Source organism: Cicer arietinum, chromosome 5 (assembly GCF_000331145.2).
Source record: "Cicer arietinum cultivar CDC Frontier isolate Library 1 chromosome 5, Cicar.CDCFrontier_v2.0, whole genome shotgun sequence".
NCBI classification, from domain to species: Eukaryota; Viridiplantae; Streptophyta; class Magnoliopsida; order Fabales; family Fabaceae; genus Cicer; species Cicer arietinum.
This window is the reverse complement of record NC_021164.2, coordinates 719015-733892: the sequence shown is the minus strand read 5'-3', so window position 1 is coordinate 733892 and position 14878 is coordinate 719015. Positions and strand designations below refer to the sequence as shown.

At 33.9% G+C, this 14878-nt stretch overlaps 1 protein-coding gene across 1 annotated transcript in view; it reads left to right on the top strand.

Annotated features, from left to right (window-relative positions):
• Positions 1 to 862: 862 nt before the first annotated feature.
• LOC101503626 (DNA mismatch repair protein MLH1) overlaps positions 863 to 14878 on the top strand; it is a 16993-nt gene continuing 2977 nt past the window's right edge. Inside the window, exons 1-14 of the mRNA XM_004499524.4 lie at positions 863 to 1333; positions 1966 to 2038; positions 2493 to 2627; positions 2754 to 2964; positions 3444 to 3592; positions 4397 to 4495; positions 5068 to 5137; positions 5230 to 5365; positions 9134 to 9228; positions 9830 to 9938; positions 10155 to 10320; positions 10926 to 11087; positions 11448 to 11619; positions 13293 to 13453. Of these exons, the coding sequence (XP_004499581.1) occupies positions 957 to 1333; positions 1966 to 2038; positions 2493 to 2627; positions 2754 to 2964; positions 3444 to 3592; positions 4397 to 4495; positions 5068 to 5137; positions 5230 to 5365; positions 9134 to 9228; positions 9830 to 9938; positions 10155 to 10320; positions 10926 to 11087; positions 11448 to 11619; positions 13293 to 13453 (2115 nt within the window). The 5' untranslated portion in view covers positions 863 to 956. The remainder of the gene's footprint in view (positions 1334 to 1965; positions 2039 to 2492; positions 2628 to 2753; positions 2965 to 3443; positions 3593 to 4396; positions 4496 to 5067; positions 5138 to 5229; positions 5366 to 9133; positions 9229 to 9829; positions 9939 to 10154; positions 10321 to 10925; positions 11088 to 11447; positions 11620 to 13292; positions 13454 to 14878) is intronic.

Genomic DNA, 14878 nt, shown 5'->3' with positions numbered 1-14878 from the left:
TATATATATATATATATATATATTTGTGTCAAAAGTATCTTGAAACATCAACCCTCAAATAGATCATATCTAGTAAAACACAAAGCCATGCTTTTGCCATAACAAAACACATACTTAAGCTGTACTTAAACGGTAGGACCCGTGGAGGCCATGCTGAAGTGGCAATGACATTTGTCGTTTCTTTAAGGTGACGGACAATAAGCTTGCAAGTTCATTCGTACGACAAATTTGTTGTCATAATAAATAGCATTTTCCTATTTTGATATGGAAAATGCTCATGCGTACGATACATTATTCGCGTGAATTGCACCAAACTATGATCTACACCCATATTGCATGCTTTGCTACTTTTGAGTTTTTTAATTAAATAAAAAGTAGACTAAAATAAGTTAAAAAGTCAAATTATTTTTTATACTTAAAAAATCCTTTATTGTTATTGAGTTACTCATAAATAGTCATTACCTTATCAATTAATTTTGTGGAGTTCTATTAAATTTAATTCAAAATCTGAAAATATGTACTCTATTATTTTTTGAAAATTTTAATTTTAACATAATTAATAGAGTGGACGTGATTAATTTTAATTGACCATTAATTACTCATAATAATTTTCCAAAAGTAACCTAAGTCTACCAAAATAATCTGACGACTGACCTTTAATTTATTTTAGTTTGCTTTGAAAAAATTCAAAAGCAGAACCATGGAAGTGATCATACAAATTGGGTAAATGAAAGCTTTGTACAATTCACGCGAAATAATTGTCGTGCCGAATAGCATTGCTTTTCTAATATATAATTAATATTTTAAAAAAATTAAAACAATAATATAATATTATATATTGATTTATTAATAATAAGTAAATGATATTGGTTTCCCTCCCGCCCAACTACATACACTTACTCGCGCGAACTAATATAATTTCCTGTCACCGCGAAAGCTGACGAACGACGGAGGAGATGGAAGAGCCGCCCAAAATCCAGCGACTGAGCGAATCGGTTGTTAACCGAATCGCCGCCGGCGAAGTCATTCAACGTCCTGTATCCGCCGTGAAGGAGCTCGTCGAGAACAGTCTTGACGCCGCTTCCACTTCCATAAACCTTACCGTCAAAGACGGCGGTCTCAAACTCATTCAAATCTCCGACGACGGCCACGGAATTCGGCACGAGGATCTTCCGATATTGTGCGAGCGACACACGACTTCGAAGCTGTCTTCGTTTGAGGATCTGCAGAGTATCAAATCGATGGGATTTAGGGGAGAAGCTCTCGCTAGCATGACCTATGTTGCACATGTTACAGTTACTACTATCACCAAAGGCCAATTGCATGGTTACAGGTTAGTCTCACTTTCAATGATTTATAATCTATGAAGCACAAATCCTTTACACGAACACCGAACACGAGACTCATTGTAATATCGACATGAAAAATAATTAGAGAAAATGAATTAATGGAATGTAATCAATGTGTTGATGTCGGACATTGGGACTCACCTTGTTGGAACCTAAGCGTGTGCGTGAGTCCCACATTGGAAAGTTTTCACACTCTCAGACACACCTTGGTTCAGAAGTGTCGGTGCTACAACGTGTATAATAAGTCATAATGTGTGTCATAAATCATAATGTGTCTGACATAATAGGCATGTTTGTTTAAACAATTTAATTAAGCTGTTATAGCACAAGTGCTTACCATATAAGTGTTTATGTATATGCTATTTTATAGTAAAGATAAAATAAAGTTAAGTTGTTTCCGAATAAGCTATTTTTGTAAGCTATTTTGAAGAGTTTATGGAACTAGCTGAAAAAAAGAAATGTCATTTGCTATTTTCGTAAACTCTTCCAAATAGTTTCACAAGTTCTTATGCCAATAAATAAAATCAAATAAGCCAATCCAAATCGGTTCTAAGTCATATGTGTTCGACTATGATGATATTGAGTATTGATTTTAATTTTGTTTATGGTTTTTTAGGGTATCCTATAGAGATGGTGTGATGGACCATGAACCTAGACCGTGTGCTGCTGTGAAAGGAACACAGATAATGGTATACTATATATTATCCTTACTTATGTTGTGATTAATGTTTGATTTTAAAATAGAAGTTTATTATGAGGTTGTATTTTGATTGCTAAATGATAGAAATGCTAGGACTCTTTTGGATTTATGTTGTGCTTAAATGTAATGCTCTTCTAAATAAGCAATTGAAATAAGAAGAATTATCAATTATGTCTCTGAAATTGTAGGTGATGCGCAATTTGGTTCTCGAACAAAATTCTAAAAGGATCTGTAGAATTGAAAATCTCGATCACAATGGTCGTTTTAGATAGTTTTTGATAATGCGATTGAGAATTTTTCAATATGAAGGGTTGTTAATTTCAAGGACTAAACTGCTTGGCTCTACAATTTTAGCGACTAAACTAGTGATTCGCTCAATTGGAATTGAATATCTGTATATAATTAATTGAAATTTCCATGCCTGCCTGTGATTGTGCTGTCAGGTTGAGAATCTATTCTATAACATGGCTTCAAGGAAGAAGACACTACAAAATTCCTCGGATGATTACTCAAAGATAGTAGATGTGGTCAGTCGGTTTGCTATTCACCATATCAATGTCAGTTTCTCTTGCAGAAAGGTTGGTTTTGTATCTTGAACGCTAAAACTAAGTTCATTTACCACCAAATTCTTATAGCTGCATGTGTTGTGAGTTATATTTGTTAATTAATTTTCATTGACTGTTTGGGACTACTATTACAATCAGCACGGAGCTGTTAAAGCAGATGTTCACACCGTGGCCACATCTTCAAGGCTTGATGCCATCAGAACAGTATATGGGGTCTCAGCTGCTCGCAATCTAGTTAAAGTTGAAGCTTCAGACAATGACCCGTCTTCCTCACTGTTTGAGATGCATGGTTATGTGTCCAATGCTAACTATGCTGCCAAGAAAATCACTATGGTGCTTTTCATCAATGGTATACATTATCTATATAAACATAGATTATGAGGCTTTTCAAATTTAGAAGGTGTTTATTTTTACTAGATGAATTCTCTGTCATAATTAGTTAATATGTCAGATAATTTGTTTTACCACATAGTAATTCTTATCCTGAATGCTACTGTGCACAAAAATTAAAAGCTACTCTCCGTTTCTCTGCACACCTCTTTCCACTTTGCTCACCTCAGCGCATGTTCTACACCCTCATACAACTTATCTATGGAGCTTATAGAAACTCTAAAATGTTGTAATTAATTTATATATGTTATTCTTTATTTCTTTCTATACCCTTCAACATCAAACAAGGTTATGTGCTATTCTGCTTAAGTAATTAATTTTATTAATTTTAATTTTTTTCATTGAACAATGTTTAGTATTTATATCGGTAATCTGAGATGAGCTTTGGCTAATTATTTACAGATTCTCATGAAAATGTTCTTCTCTATGTTTCCTCAGATAGATTGGTTGAGTGGTCTGCATTGAAGAGAGCTATTGAACTTGTTTATGCAGCAACATTACCTAAAGCATCTAAGCCTTTCATATACATTTCAATTGTTTTACCACCTGAGAACGTTGATGTAAACGTGCATCCAACAAAGAGAGAGGTATATTTTGCATTAAGTCATTTTCTGGCTCAATAAATTTCCTTGTAGCTGGCAATGACCTTTAATTTTTATTATGTTGATGTGAAAAGCCTTCTGAACTTCATACATTTTTACAGAATATGCTGTGTGTGCAGTGTTGCTGTCAAGTTGGTTAACCATATCTTTTTACTATCTTTTTGTTTGTTATAGTTTTGAACTAATTGTTTGTTTAGTATTTTTTCTACACAATCGCTCACATTTTATACATTCTTGCATGATAATTTTTCTGTCCTTTTATTTATTTGTTGCAAGCCTTCAAATAAAACTGTGGGCGGTCTTTGATTGTTTTCTGATATCATATCACGAACCAACTCTTCCAAGAGCTTAGTCTATTAGACAAAGGCTCCTGAATGGTTTTGTATCTAACATCCTCTCTTGCAAAAACTCTCTCGGCTTGAAGCGCAGACAACACATGAGCCCATTGTTTCTTGTTTAAAAAACATCCATAGACCCCACTTTACCTTGTTCTCAAATTTGACTTTTTATATAGAGTGGTGGACATCTGCCAATGGTGGTGTGCCAACGATCAAACAGTTACATGTTTGACAGACACCATCTAGAAGGTCCATTTGTAGTGGTAATTAAAAGTGGAAACAATCTTATTTATAAAATATGTGTGGATAAAAGTTATATTCCCAAGGAACTGATCTCATGTTATTCTACTAAGATAGTAGCATTGAATTAGTATTTGTTAATATTTTAAACACAATATGCACTAGTTCTTTTTTCTGTGTTAGTGACAACAGTATGTTTTTCTTCATATAGGTGAGCCTCTTAAATCAGGAAGTTATCATTGAGAAGATACAATCTGTGATTGAATCAACATTGAGGAATTCCAATGAGGCACGGACATTTCAAGAACAAGTATGTTTACGACATAATACTCAACACTTTTTATTTTTTAGTATATAGTAGAAATATTTTCTAAATTTTGAGTATATTGTTTTTCCTCCTTCAATTGAAGCTTTGTGTAAGCCTTGACAATTATTAGAATGCAAAAACATTTTCAACTCCGCTATTGAAGCCTGCAGCATAACAACATATTTAGTTAAGTCATGATCTGGTTGTTCAAGAAGATAGGCCATTTTCTAGGTGTGATCAATTAGAATACTACTGTATCTAGCACTGTCTTATTTCACAAATAATTATGTTAACTTTTTTCTTTTTATCATATGGAGCCAAACTTTATAAATGGTTTTACTTGAAATGATTTGTTCTTGGATCTAGTCGCCTCCAACCTTTATTATGTTTTCCTACTCAAATCCCATGAAATATATCCCGGATCACGTTTTTAAATTTCTAAAATATCTCTTCATTTTTAATTATTAACGAACTCTTGGAAAACATGAATGCAGATTCTGCTTTAACATTTTATTATATTATGGTCTCACTTAGTACCTGCATTTTCTGTGTATTTTGTATCATATTTGTGGCAGACAACTGGACAATCTTCTGTTTCTCGTATTAATAAGAGCAAGGAGGTTAACCTCAGCCCTATCCCATCGGGTATGGGAAATGTTCTTGTCTCTTTGTGTTGTATGCCTTTTGTTTGTTTTTGGCTTGTACTCTGAATGTGTTCCATCTTTTATTGATGATAGGCTCGAGATCGCAGAAAGTGCCAGTCCATAAGTTGGTTAGAACAGATTCATTAGATCCTGCAGGAAGATTACATGCCTACATGCAAGTTATGCCTGGTGGACATCTAGAAAAGAATGTCACTTTGAGTGCAGTAAGGTAATTAGCATTTGCTTCTTGTGCAGTTTTGCATCAAACTGAGCTAATATTTGTTTTAAAATTAATTTTCGTGTTGTAATTTCTTACTGCTTTCAATAGGTTTAAGTTTTCTGAGTCCTTTTTATCTTTACTAATTATTGTTGTTTTTGAGTTTCAAAAAACTGTTTTAAAAATAATTTCATCAACCAAATATCTTACTGGGTTGAGTCGCGAACAAAGTCGCTCTCTTCGAAATGTTTTGCGGCACAGTCCAAAATTATACAAGGAAGACGATCAACCACAACATCAAGACGGTCAACCACAACATCCCCAGGATAAAACAATCTAGATAAATGGTACGACGTCGATGACCACTAAAAAATCTGAAATGATGTTATTTATTTCGATAAAGAGACTGAAAGAAAATTTTAGATGAGGCAGAAAAGAGAGAAGTGAGAAAACTTGAATTTTGAGTTTTGGTGTCGAAAACTGAACTGCATGAAGTCTTCTATTTATAGAGAAATTCTGCAACCGAGTGAGCGCAAAATGTGCGTCTAGTTTGACCAAAACTGCTGCGCATAAAATCGATGGAGTGGAAAATGAATTTGGTGACTCAGTGGAGGGCATCAGAAAAACGTGTAACAAATCTTAGAGAGAGATAAACGCACACATTAAAAAAATAAAAATTAATTTTTTTGGGGTACTAAAAGGATAATACACCACACAACCCAAAACTAAGCCCAACCAAGCTGGCCAAATGACATCAACGCGCGTTGTGGTCGGTTTCGGTGTGTTCTTTCTCCTTCACAATATTGGGTATCCTTAGGACACACCCCAAAGGTCATACTTCTTCCTTATAAACACTATTAGTGTGATATCCCTCGTATGTGTGACTTCTTCATTTTTTCAATTCAAAACACTAGCTCTAAGTTTCAACACTTAGTGCTTAACTTCCAACAACATAAGTTTCAAAATTCCGTCTCTTGAATTTAAAAAAGTGTTTTTGAAATAGCTTCTATAAGATTGTGCATAAACAGAGGCGTCTTCCGACTTAAACCATTGCATAGTAAGTAAGTTTCAGATTTAACAATAAGCCTCTAGTCTTGAACTCTATCTCTGACGTCAAATCCACACACAACCTTTTCAAATGGTGTATTATCAAAATTCCGTGCATTAGTAGCAAACGACCTCACTTCTATATTCACATAGGTGAGTCTATCAAGGGTACTCTTGTGGCTATGTACTCCACACTACGTAGAATATATATCTTATTAAGAGTTTCTATTACCTCAACCTTTCATCGCTTCTGAAATCATTCTTTTTTTACTTACAATATCATGTTCATCTCATATCACTTCACGAGTTGTTATTATCCATTGAACCTAATTCTTGGGATCTCTAGTCTTTTAGGTTGGGTTACCATCATGATTGACTCATTGATCTATCGACAACAGTCCTATTTTTTTGGATGTGTTTAAGACTTTATCTCTAGCTAATCATTTCGTCAAATGATCTATTAAGTTTTCATCAATGCGAACATGATCCGCTCTAACAGTTCTTTTTGAAAGTAACTCTCTAACTGTGTTGTGCTTACGGCATATCTATTATCTTTTACTGTTGTAATAGTTCTCATTTTTTCCAATAGTCGATGTACTATTGCAGTGGATCAACACAACTGACATTGATTTTTCACAAAAAAAGGATCTCAACTAGCAAACATCTCAACCAACTCATTTTTTCACTAGTGGTTGTCAGTGTTATCATTTCAAACTTTATAGTGGACTGAACCAATATCATCTATTTCTTCGATTTTCAAGATATTGCTCCTCCAGCTATGGTAAATATATAGTCACTGATTGCTTTGGAGTCATCTGATAAAATGTTCCAATCAATAACACTGTAGCCTTCAAGGACAGCAGGAAATCTTTGATAATGTAATCCGAGATTCGTGTTTCTTTTAAGGTATCTCATGACTCTCTCAATAGTGTGCCGATGTCGGATTTAGTATAACTAGTGGCATACTTGAGGTTGCCAATGATGTTCGCATATTTAGTTTGTCTAACACCTTCACCAGTAATCTTAATTCCAAGGATTATACTCGCTTCTTCGAGGTCTTTCATATCAAAGTTGTTACATAACAATGATTTTATAGTATTTATAACATGAATGTTTGAACCAAATATGAGTTAGTCGTCAACATGGAGTCATATGATAGTGCAAATGCCATTTTTTGATTTGTAATAATACATTTGTCACTTTCATTCACTTTAAACTTATTTGATATAATCAAGTTATCAAATTTTTCATGTCGTTGCTTAGGAGCTTGCTTAAGACCATACAGAGACTTATCTAACTTACAAATTTTGTTTTTTTGTCCGTAAATCAAAAAAGCTTCAGGTGGCTTAATATAAATTTCTTCTTCTAAGTCACCATTTATAAAAGCAGTTTTAACATCTATTTAGTGTACCACCAAGTTATGAATAGCAGTAAGTGGAATTAGTACTCTAATGGGTGTAATTCTAATGATTGGTGAAAAACCGTCAAATAGGGATGACAATACAATCCGCATCTACGAGTACCCAGCCAAACAATCTCAATTTGGGTGGAGAAAACTTGCTTTGATTGAGTGAGGGTGTAGATTTTCCTCAAAATTAAAACTTGGAGGTAGGGACGGGTTTGAGGGCGTTGATATATATGACTTTCAAATTTATTATTTTATTATATTAATTAAAATAAATGACTTTTATGTTTATTATTTTATATATATGAATGAATGTGGGTGCATGCAGGAAAATCTGAACCCCATCGCGGGTAGGGATGGAAAATTAAATTTTACACCCCTTAAGAAACGGGGCAGATGTGGATTTTCCCGACTAGTCGGATGCGGGGTTCGGAAGGCAAAAACCCCGCTCTGCCCCATTGCCATGCCTAGTGTCAAAGAAATCTATGTTTTCTAATTGTCTAAAACCTTTGGCTACAAGATGAGCCTTGTAGTTATTAACAGTTCCATCAGGTTTTAGTTTCTTTTTAAAAATCCATCTACAACCTACTGATTTGCAACCAAGAGACAAGTCTACTAAATTCCAGGTCCTATTAGACTCTAGAGAGTCCATCTCATCATTTATAGTTTCTTGCCATAGATCTGCATCCAAAGACGACAAAGCTTCTTGAAGATTTGTTAGATCCTCCTCTAATGTATATGCCGTATAATTGTGTTCATAATCTTTTGCAACTCTTGCTCTCTTACTTCTTTGAGGTTCTGTTTCGCCTTGTTCGTTGTTTTCAGTGCTTCTGATTACAGAAACGTGCCTTGTTTCGGTGCCCCTACTATTTCTCAACTTGAAAGAGAATCTATTTTCATAAAAGTTAATGTTATTTGACTTTATGATCACTTTAACTTTTAAGTCATAAAATCTATATGCTTTGTTGTTTCCTGCATACCCAATGAACACATATTTATAGACTCTATTGGTGAGTTTAACTCGCTTGGGATTGGAGATTCTAACATAAGCCAGATAACCCTAAGTTCAAAGATAAAATAAATTGGGTTGTATTTTCTTCAACATCACATAAGGAGATGCTTTGCTTTTAGATTTAAGAACTCTATTCAAAACATAACAAATAGTCAATAAAATTTTCTATGCTATGCATCCACCGATGTTGGTTGATGGGGAGTGTTAGAAAATATATACTTATCTTATATTTTGGAGCTGCATATTTTCTATTAATAACTAGGATTTGATTTATATACTTTCTAAATTGTATATAATTTTCTTTGTACCTTGTCAGGTCCTCTGTTAGACAAAGAAGGAGCCTAAAAGAGTCTTTAGAACTAACTAGCGTAGAAGAGCTTCTTGACGAGATCAATAACAACTATGACCCTGGTATTGTTCTATAGGTTAATGATACTGATAAATCTTGATGCAGTATGTGACCATTAATTAATCTGTATTCTGTTTTGAGATAATCTGTTTCCTAGCTTCCTATAATTAGTTTCGCTTTGGTTCTGTTTTGATGTTCTGAATTAGTTTCATAGTTGTTGAAGTTAATGATTGTATTTATAACAAGAAGTAGAGTTAATAATTTTTTTGAATATGACAATGATTTGATGCGAAAGACTAAGCAGCAACCCCCATTCATTTTCATAGGGATAATAATTAAGAAATATGGGAAATAATCTTAAGAGATAATATAAGATACGCTAAAATTAATCCTACAATATAAATTATGATACGATATTATAAGATGTTTTCTTAAATTCTAACAATAATTTCTCTTTTTATGTTGGTTTTCTTGTTTAAGTTAATTTCCTATTTTCCATATTATTATGCATTTGATTTAAAACCTCTAAGGTGTAATTGTTTGAGAACAATCAGAATAGAATATTTTCTGGTTTGCTATCAAATATCTCCTTCCTCTGCACCAATTCTGTTCTGTGTTGTAGGTTGATTTGAAAAATGTTACCCACTGACATCTACCATGTAGGCATGATGGACATTGTAAAGCACTGCACATATGTTGGAATGGCAGATGATGCTTTTGCTTTGCTTCAGCATAAAACTCACCTTTATCTTGCAAATGTCGTAAACTTGAGGTAGACATTTTGCTTTTGTTAATTTAATCTGTTGTTCACAGTCTTCGTGATCAATTTGAAAGTTAATGAGGTAAAACAGGCCTGTCACTATTCAGGCTTCAACCTCAATGAGATCTTGTATGATGGAGCATATTAAAGACATACAATATTTTCTGCCACCTATCGAACAACTTTTGAGAATTGATCATTGACAGTCTGTCCTTAATTCATTTACAGCAAAGAGCTTATGTATCAACAAGTTCTGAGCCGTTTTGGCCATTTCAATGCCATTCAACTAAGTGACCCAGCCCCTACGAAAGACTTGATTATATTGGCACTGAAGGAAGAGGATTTAGATTCAGAATGCAATGATGATGGCACATTTAAAGAGAAGATTGCAGAAGTAATCTCCCTTTGGCTTCTTATTACTTCTAATTTTATAAATATTACATATCTCCTGTTGTTTCAAAAAAATATTATATATCGCCTGTAACTGTAGCTTTTGTTTACCCAGTTTTAAGATAGTTATAAGTAAACCCTTTATTCTTTTAGTTAGTTTAGGCTGTGATGCATATAAATAAGCGGAATGAATTAGAGGAAAGGGAGTTGTTTGAGGGAATTAGGGCCTTTGAGTAATTAGGATCAGTGGATATCAAATGAACACTGCACAACTAGTGGTAAATAGTTGGAATGTCAAATGCTTCTTCAGACCAAATCGGAAAAGGGGTGCTACACACACACATCATGCACCTCAAAGCTCATGTCGTCCCATCAACTGCTTTTGATTATGTTGCTCTCACTATACAAAATTTATTTTACATCTGTCTTCATATGATTCCACTGGCTCTTTTAGTTTTTAAATTTTAATAGGGGACTAATTAGTGCAATTCAATTGCTAAGGTCATTGTTGGAAATTTAACTTATTGGACATGCATATTTTCATTTGATTCTTTTCCTTTTGAATATTCCTCTATGCATATTAATGGGTATCTCTTTCCTATTCTCTAGATGAACACAGAACTGCTGAAACAAAAGGCTGTAATGCTGGAGGAGTATTTCGGCATTCATATTGATGATCATGGAAATCTCTCCCGACTTCCTGTGATACTTGACCAGTATACTCCTGACATGGATCGCATCCCTGAGTTTGTGCTTAGTTTAGGCAATGATGTGAGTTTTATAACTCTTCATTCTCCCCCTCTTAATCTGTCTGTGGAGAAGTCTCCGCAATTTCTTTTTTCTTTCTTTATCCTGTATATGTCAGTCTGACTCGTTGGTAATATTATCAGCTATTTATATGTTGCCTGAACTCAGTTATGCTCCAAAATGATAAATACTTTCACATTATCTGCATTTAGATTACACTTTTTGGGAGCAAACATTTTACTAATCTAGTTGTTATTCCATTGAACTTTTTGCCAACAAAATTCTCAGGTGCATGCCTTTTGATAATTTTGAAGGTGCATAGTGTTTTCCAATCATATTTTTTCCTTTACATGTTGAAAATTGTGGTATGCATTTTGATGATAGGTTGATTGGGAAGATGAAAGAAACTGCATTCAAGCAATTTCAGCTGCTCTGGGAAATTTCTATGCTATGCATCCACCGATGTTGCCCAATCCATCTGGCGAGGGACTGCTTTTCTACAAGAAGAGAAAACTGTTTGACAGTTGTGCCCAGGAGAATACCTGTGATAGTACTGGTATGGACTTCATGCTTGTTACTTTCTAGATCACTAGCACTTTCACATGTGCATATATATCCACACTTATCAATTATCATTTAAATATATACACTATTAGTGCAAAGAAAAATTAAAATCAACCTAACTTCCTTTAATACTTTCTTTGTTGCTTTCTATTTTATTCTTTTGTTACAGATTCCTTACCTTATTCTTTTTTGTCCTAAATAAAATTTTTATTTTATTAAAATGGAAAAAATAGTAGGAACACTGTGTTCACTCTCAATCTTATTCAACCTAAACTCCAAGGTTGCATCACTAGACCTACCAAACCACATCCTAGTTGTCTTTTAAAATATACAAACAATATCTCTTTGGAACCTTTTCTTCAGTTTTTCCGCAAATAAATTTTCTTGAAAATGATTGTGATATGTATGTATAAAGAAAATTAAATTATTGCCGATGTTTTTTTTTCTACTTCATCATTTACTTCACACATGATAAAAAATCTGGCAGTCCTTTTAGAATAATTACATTTCTCAAGTTTGAAAGGTTTGAATAATGACGTATTAGTTTTAAATTCCTCTTCCTTTTACGTTGGAGTTCCAATTACTTTTTCCAGCACAAATCTTCATGTGACATTGGATGTCATAGATATATCAGTAGTTAGAGAACTTGCAAAACATAGCCCAGTTATTTAACCATTGTTTTCTTACTCCCTCTGGAATGAAATATAAACAAAAATGGTAGTTGAAAAGTTGAAGTATCTAGACCAAATTTTTAACCAAATACATCAACCTTTCAACTATTGGTTTTGTTATATTTCATTCTAGAGGGAGTAGTGTGTATGAAAACAATGGAAAATTATTTAATGACTTGGGTACACTTTCAGTGGGAGCCTTGGTGGTTTGTTTTGGAGTCAATATTAATCCATATCTATTGGTGAAACTGTAATGGATTACTTAGTGGTTTTCTTATTGGAAAGGGATTCAATGATTATACAGTTTAGACTATTTTTAGAAAGGAAGGAAATATTGAAAAGAGTACATCTGATTTTTATGAGGTGGAGTAATAGGGGATAATATAAAGTATAGAACTGTCCAAGCTTTTCTTTTGGAAGGTCATACGAGGTATCTTTACACCCTTTTGGAAGTGAGACTAATCCCTGGTCAGGATACCGAGGCTGCCTTTTCCATCAAGTGCTTTGTGCTTGAGCCCTTGTCATTGCAGAAATCCCTCAATTGCTCAGCAAAAAACAATCAATCTCTGTTTAATAAGTAGAGTATATTGTTATTTATTCCCCACTCTGTCTTAAATGTAATCTTGAATATATTTGAATATTTAAGAAAAATATAATATTGGATTAGAACCTACCTTACTATATCAACTTTCAGTTCAACCTTGTATTCAGCATACTGCATATATTTTTGTCTTTTAATACTGCATGATGTGATTTAGTTCATTTACTATGTTAGTTGGAGTGTAAAAGTTTGAAAAATTCAATTTGATTCAAACTTTCATCACATGACCTGCAAATTTGTTGGTTCTTAATCTGGAAAAATATATGGAAACTTTTATTGAGTAAATGTCATTGAGGGCATGCAGTAAAATAGACTAGACTTGGAATTTTATTTTTCCATTTGAGTTTTTGGTGGATGTTCCTGGATTCCAATGTAAGTGAATTTTGTATTCAGGGAGTGATGTTGTTGAAAACAACATTGAACAAGAACTGCTTTCTGAAGCTGAGACAGCATGGGCCCAACGTGAATGGTCAATACAACATGTGCTTTTTCCATCCATGAGACTATTTTTCAAACCACCTGCATCTATGGCTAGTAATGGAACCTTTGTTCAGGTAATGTGTTCGTGATTTATTTTACTACTTCCATTTCAAAATGAGTGTCGTTTTATATTTTTGCACACATTAAAAAAATGCAATAATTAGAGGAAACAAAATATTTATTTTATCAAACTATCCTTATTAACTATTGGTTGAAATGTAAAGTGATACATATCTTGGAGAGTACAATTGGAAAAAAAATAATTAAAGTTATCTTGAAAATTGAAAATGACATTCATTTTGAAACAATTTTTTTGTTAAAGTAATACTCATATCAAACTATCCTTATTAACTATAGGTTGGTTTTCCACTATCATAAATATAAAGTAAAATATATCTTGGAGAGTACAATTAGGAAAAGATTATTAAAGTTACCTTAAAAATTGAAAATGACATTTATTTTGAAACAATTTTTCTACTAAAGTGACACTCATGGAGGAAAATGTATCGATAATCCTTGGGTTGGGAGCTTATTTTTCATTTGTCATGCAAGTCTCATCCGCCATATCTCATCATGGTAGCACTTTTGTTTCTACTAGGAACTTTTTGTTTATGGTTTATCTTCATGCATATAACACAAATACCAGGACTCATACCATGTATTATTTTTCTTTCTTTCATTGTGAACAGATCTGTTGAATATAAAGAGTATTGAGAGACATATAGAATAACCCGTGTGTCTCAACTACACAGCGGAATCTCTTTATATAGACACAGGGTATTAAATAACCCTAATTTACAGTAATGCTAACGGGCCAGAATACTTACATACTTACAGCCCATATATTTTATTTACATTCTAATATAGTATTCAACACTCCCCCTCAAGCTGGAGCATATAAATCAAATGCACCTAGCTTGTTACATATATAACTAATTCTAGGACCTCGCAATGACTTTGTAAACACATCTGCTAACTGATCATTGGATTTGACAAAGCTGGTGATGATGTCACCTGATTCAATCTTTTCTCTAACAAAATGGCAGTCAATCTCAATATGCTTGGTCCTCTCATGAAAAACCGGATTCGAGGCAATGTGCAATGCAGCTTGATTATCACATATTAATGTCATTGTGCTGGTCTCTTCAAATTGAAGTTCTTTCAGTAACTGTTTCAGCCAGATGAGTTCACATGTTACTAGTGCCATGACCCTGTATTCTGCCTCAGCACTGGATCTTGCAACAACATTTTGTTTCTTACTCTTCCAAGATATTAAATTTCCTCCTATGAGTACACAATACCCGGAAGTTGATCGTCTGTCTATGGATTACGGGTGGTGCGAATATCCTTACGAAGAGCAATGGGAAGGTCAGGCTCAGGTGGCAGGGCCGGATCCGGATGTGGCGTCGGAGGAGAGTCTGTAATGGGAGCAGGAACAGGCACAACAGAGGATAAGCGACGACGCTGATATGTTTGTAGTGGTCGTGGAGGTTGGGGGG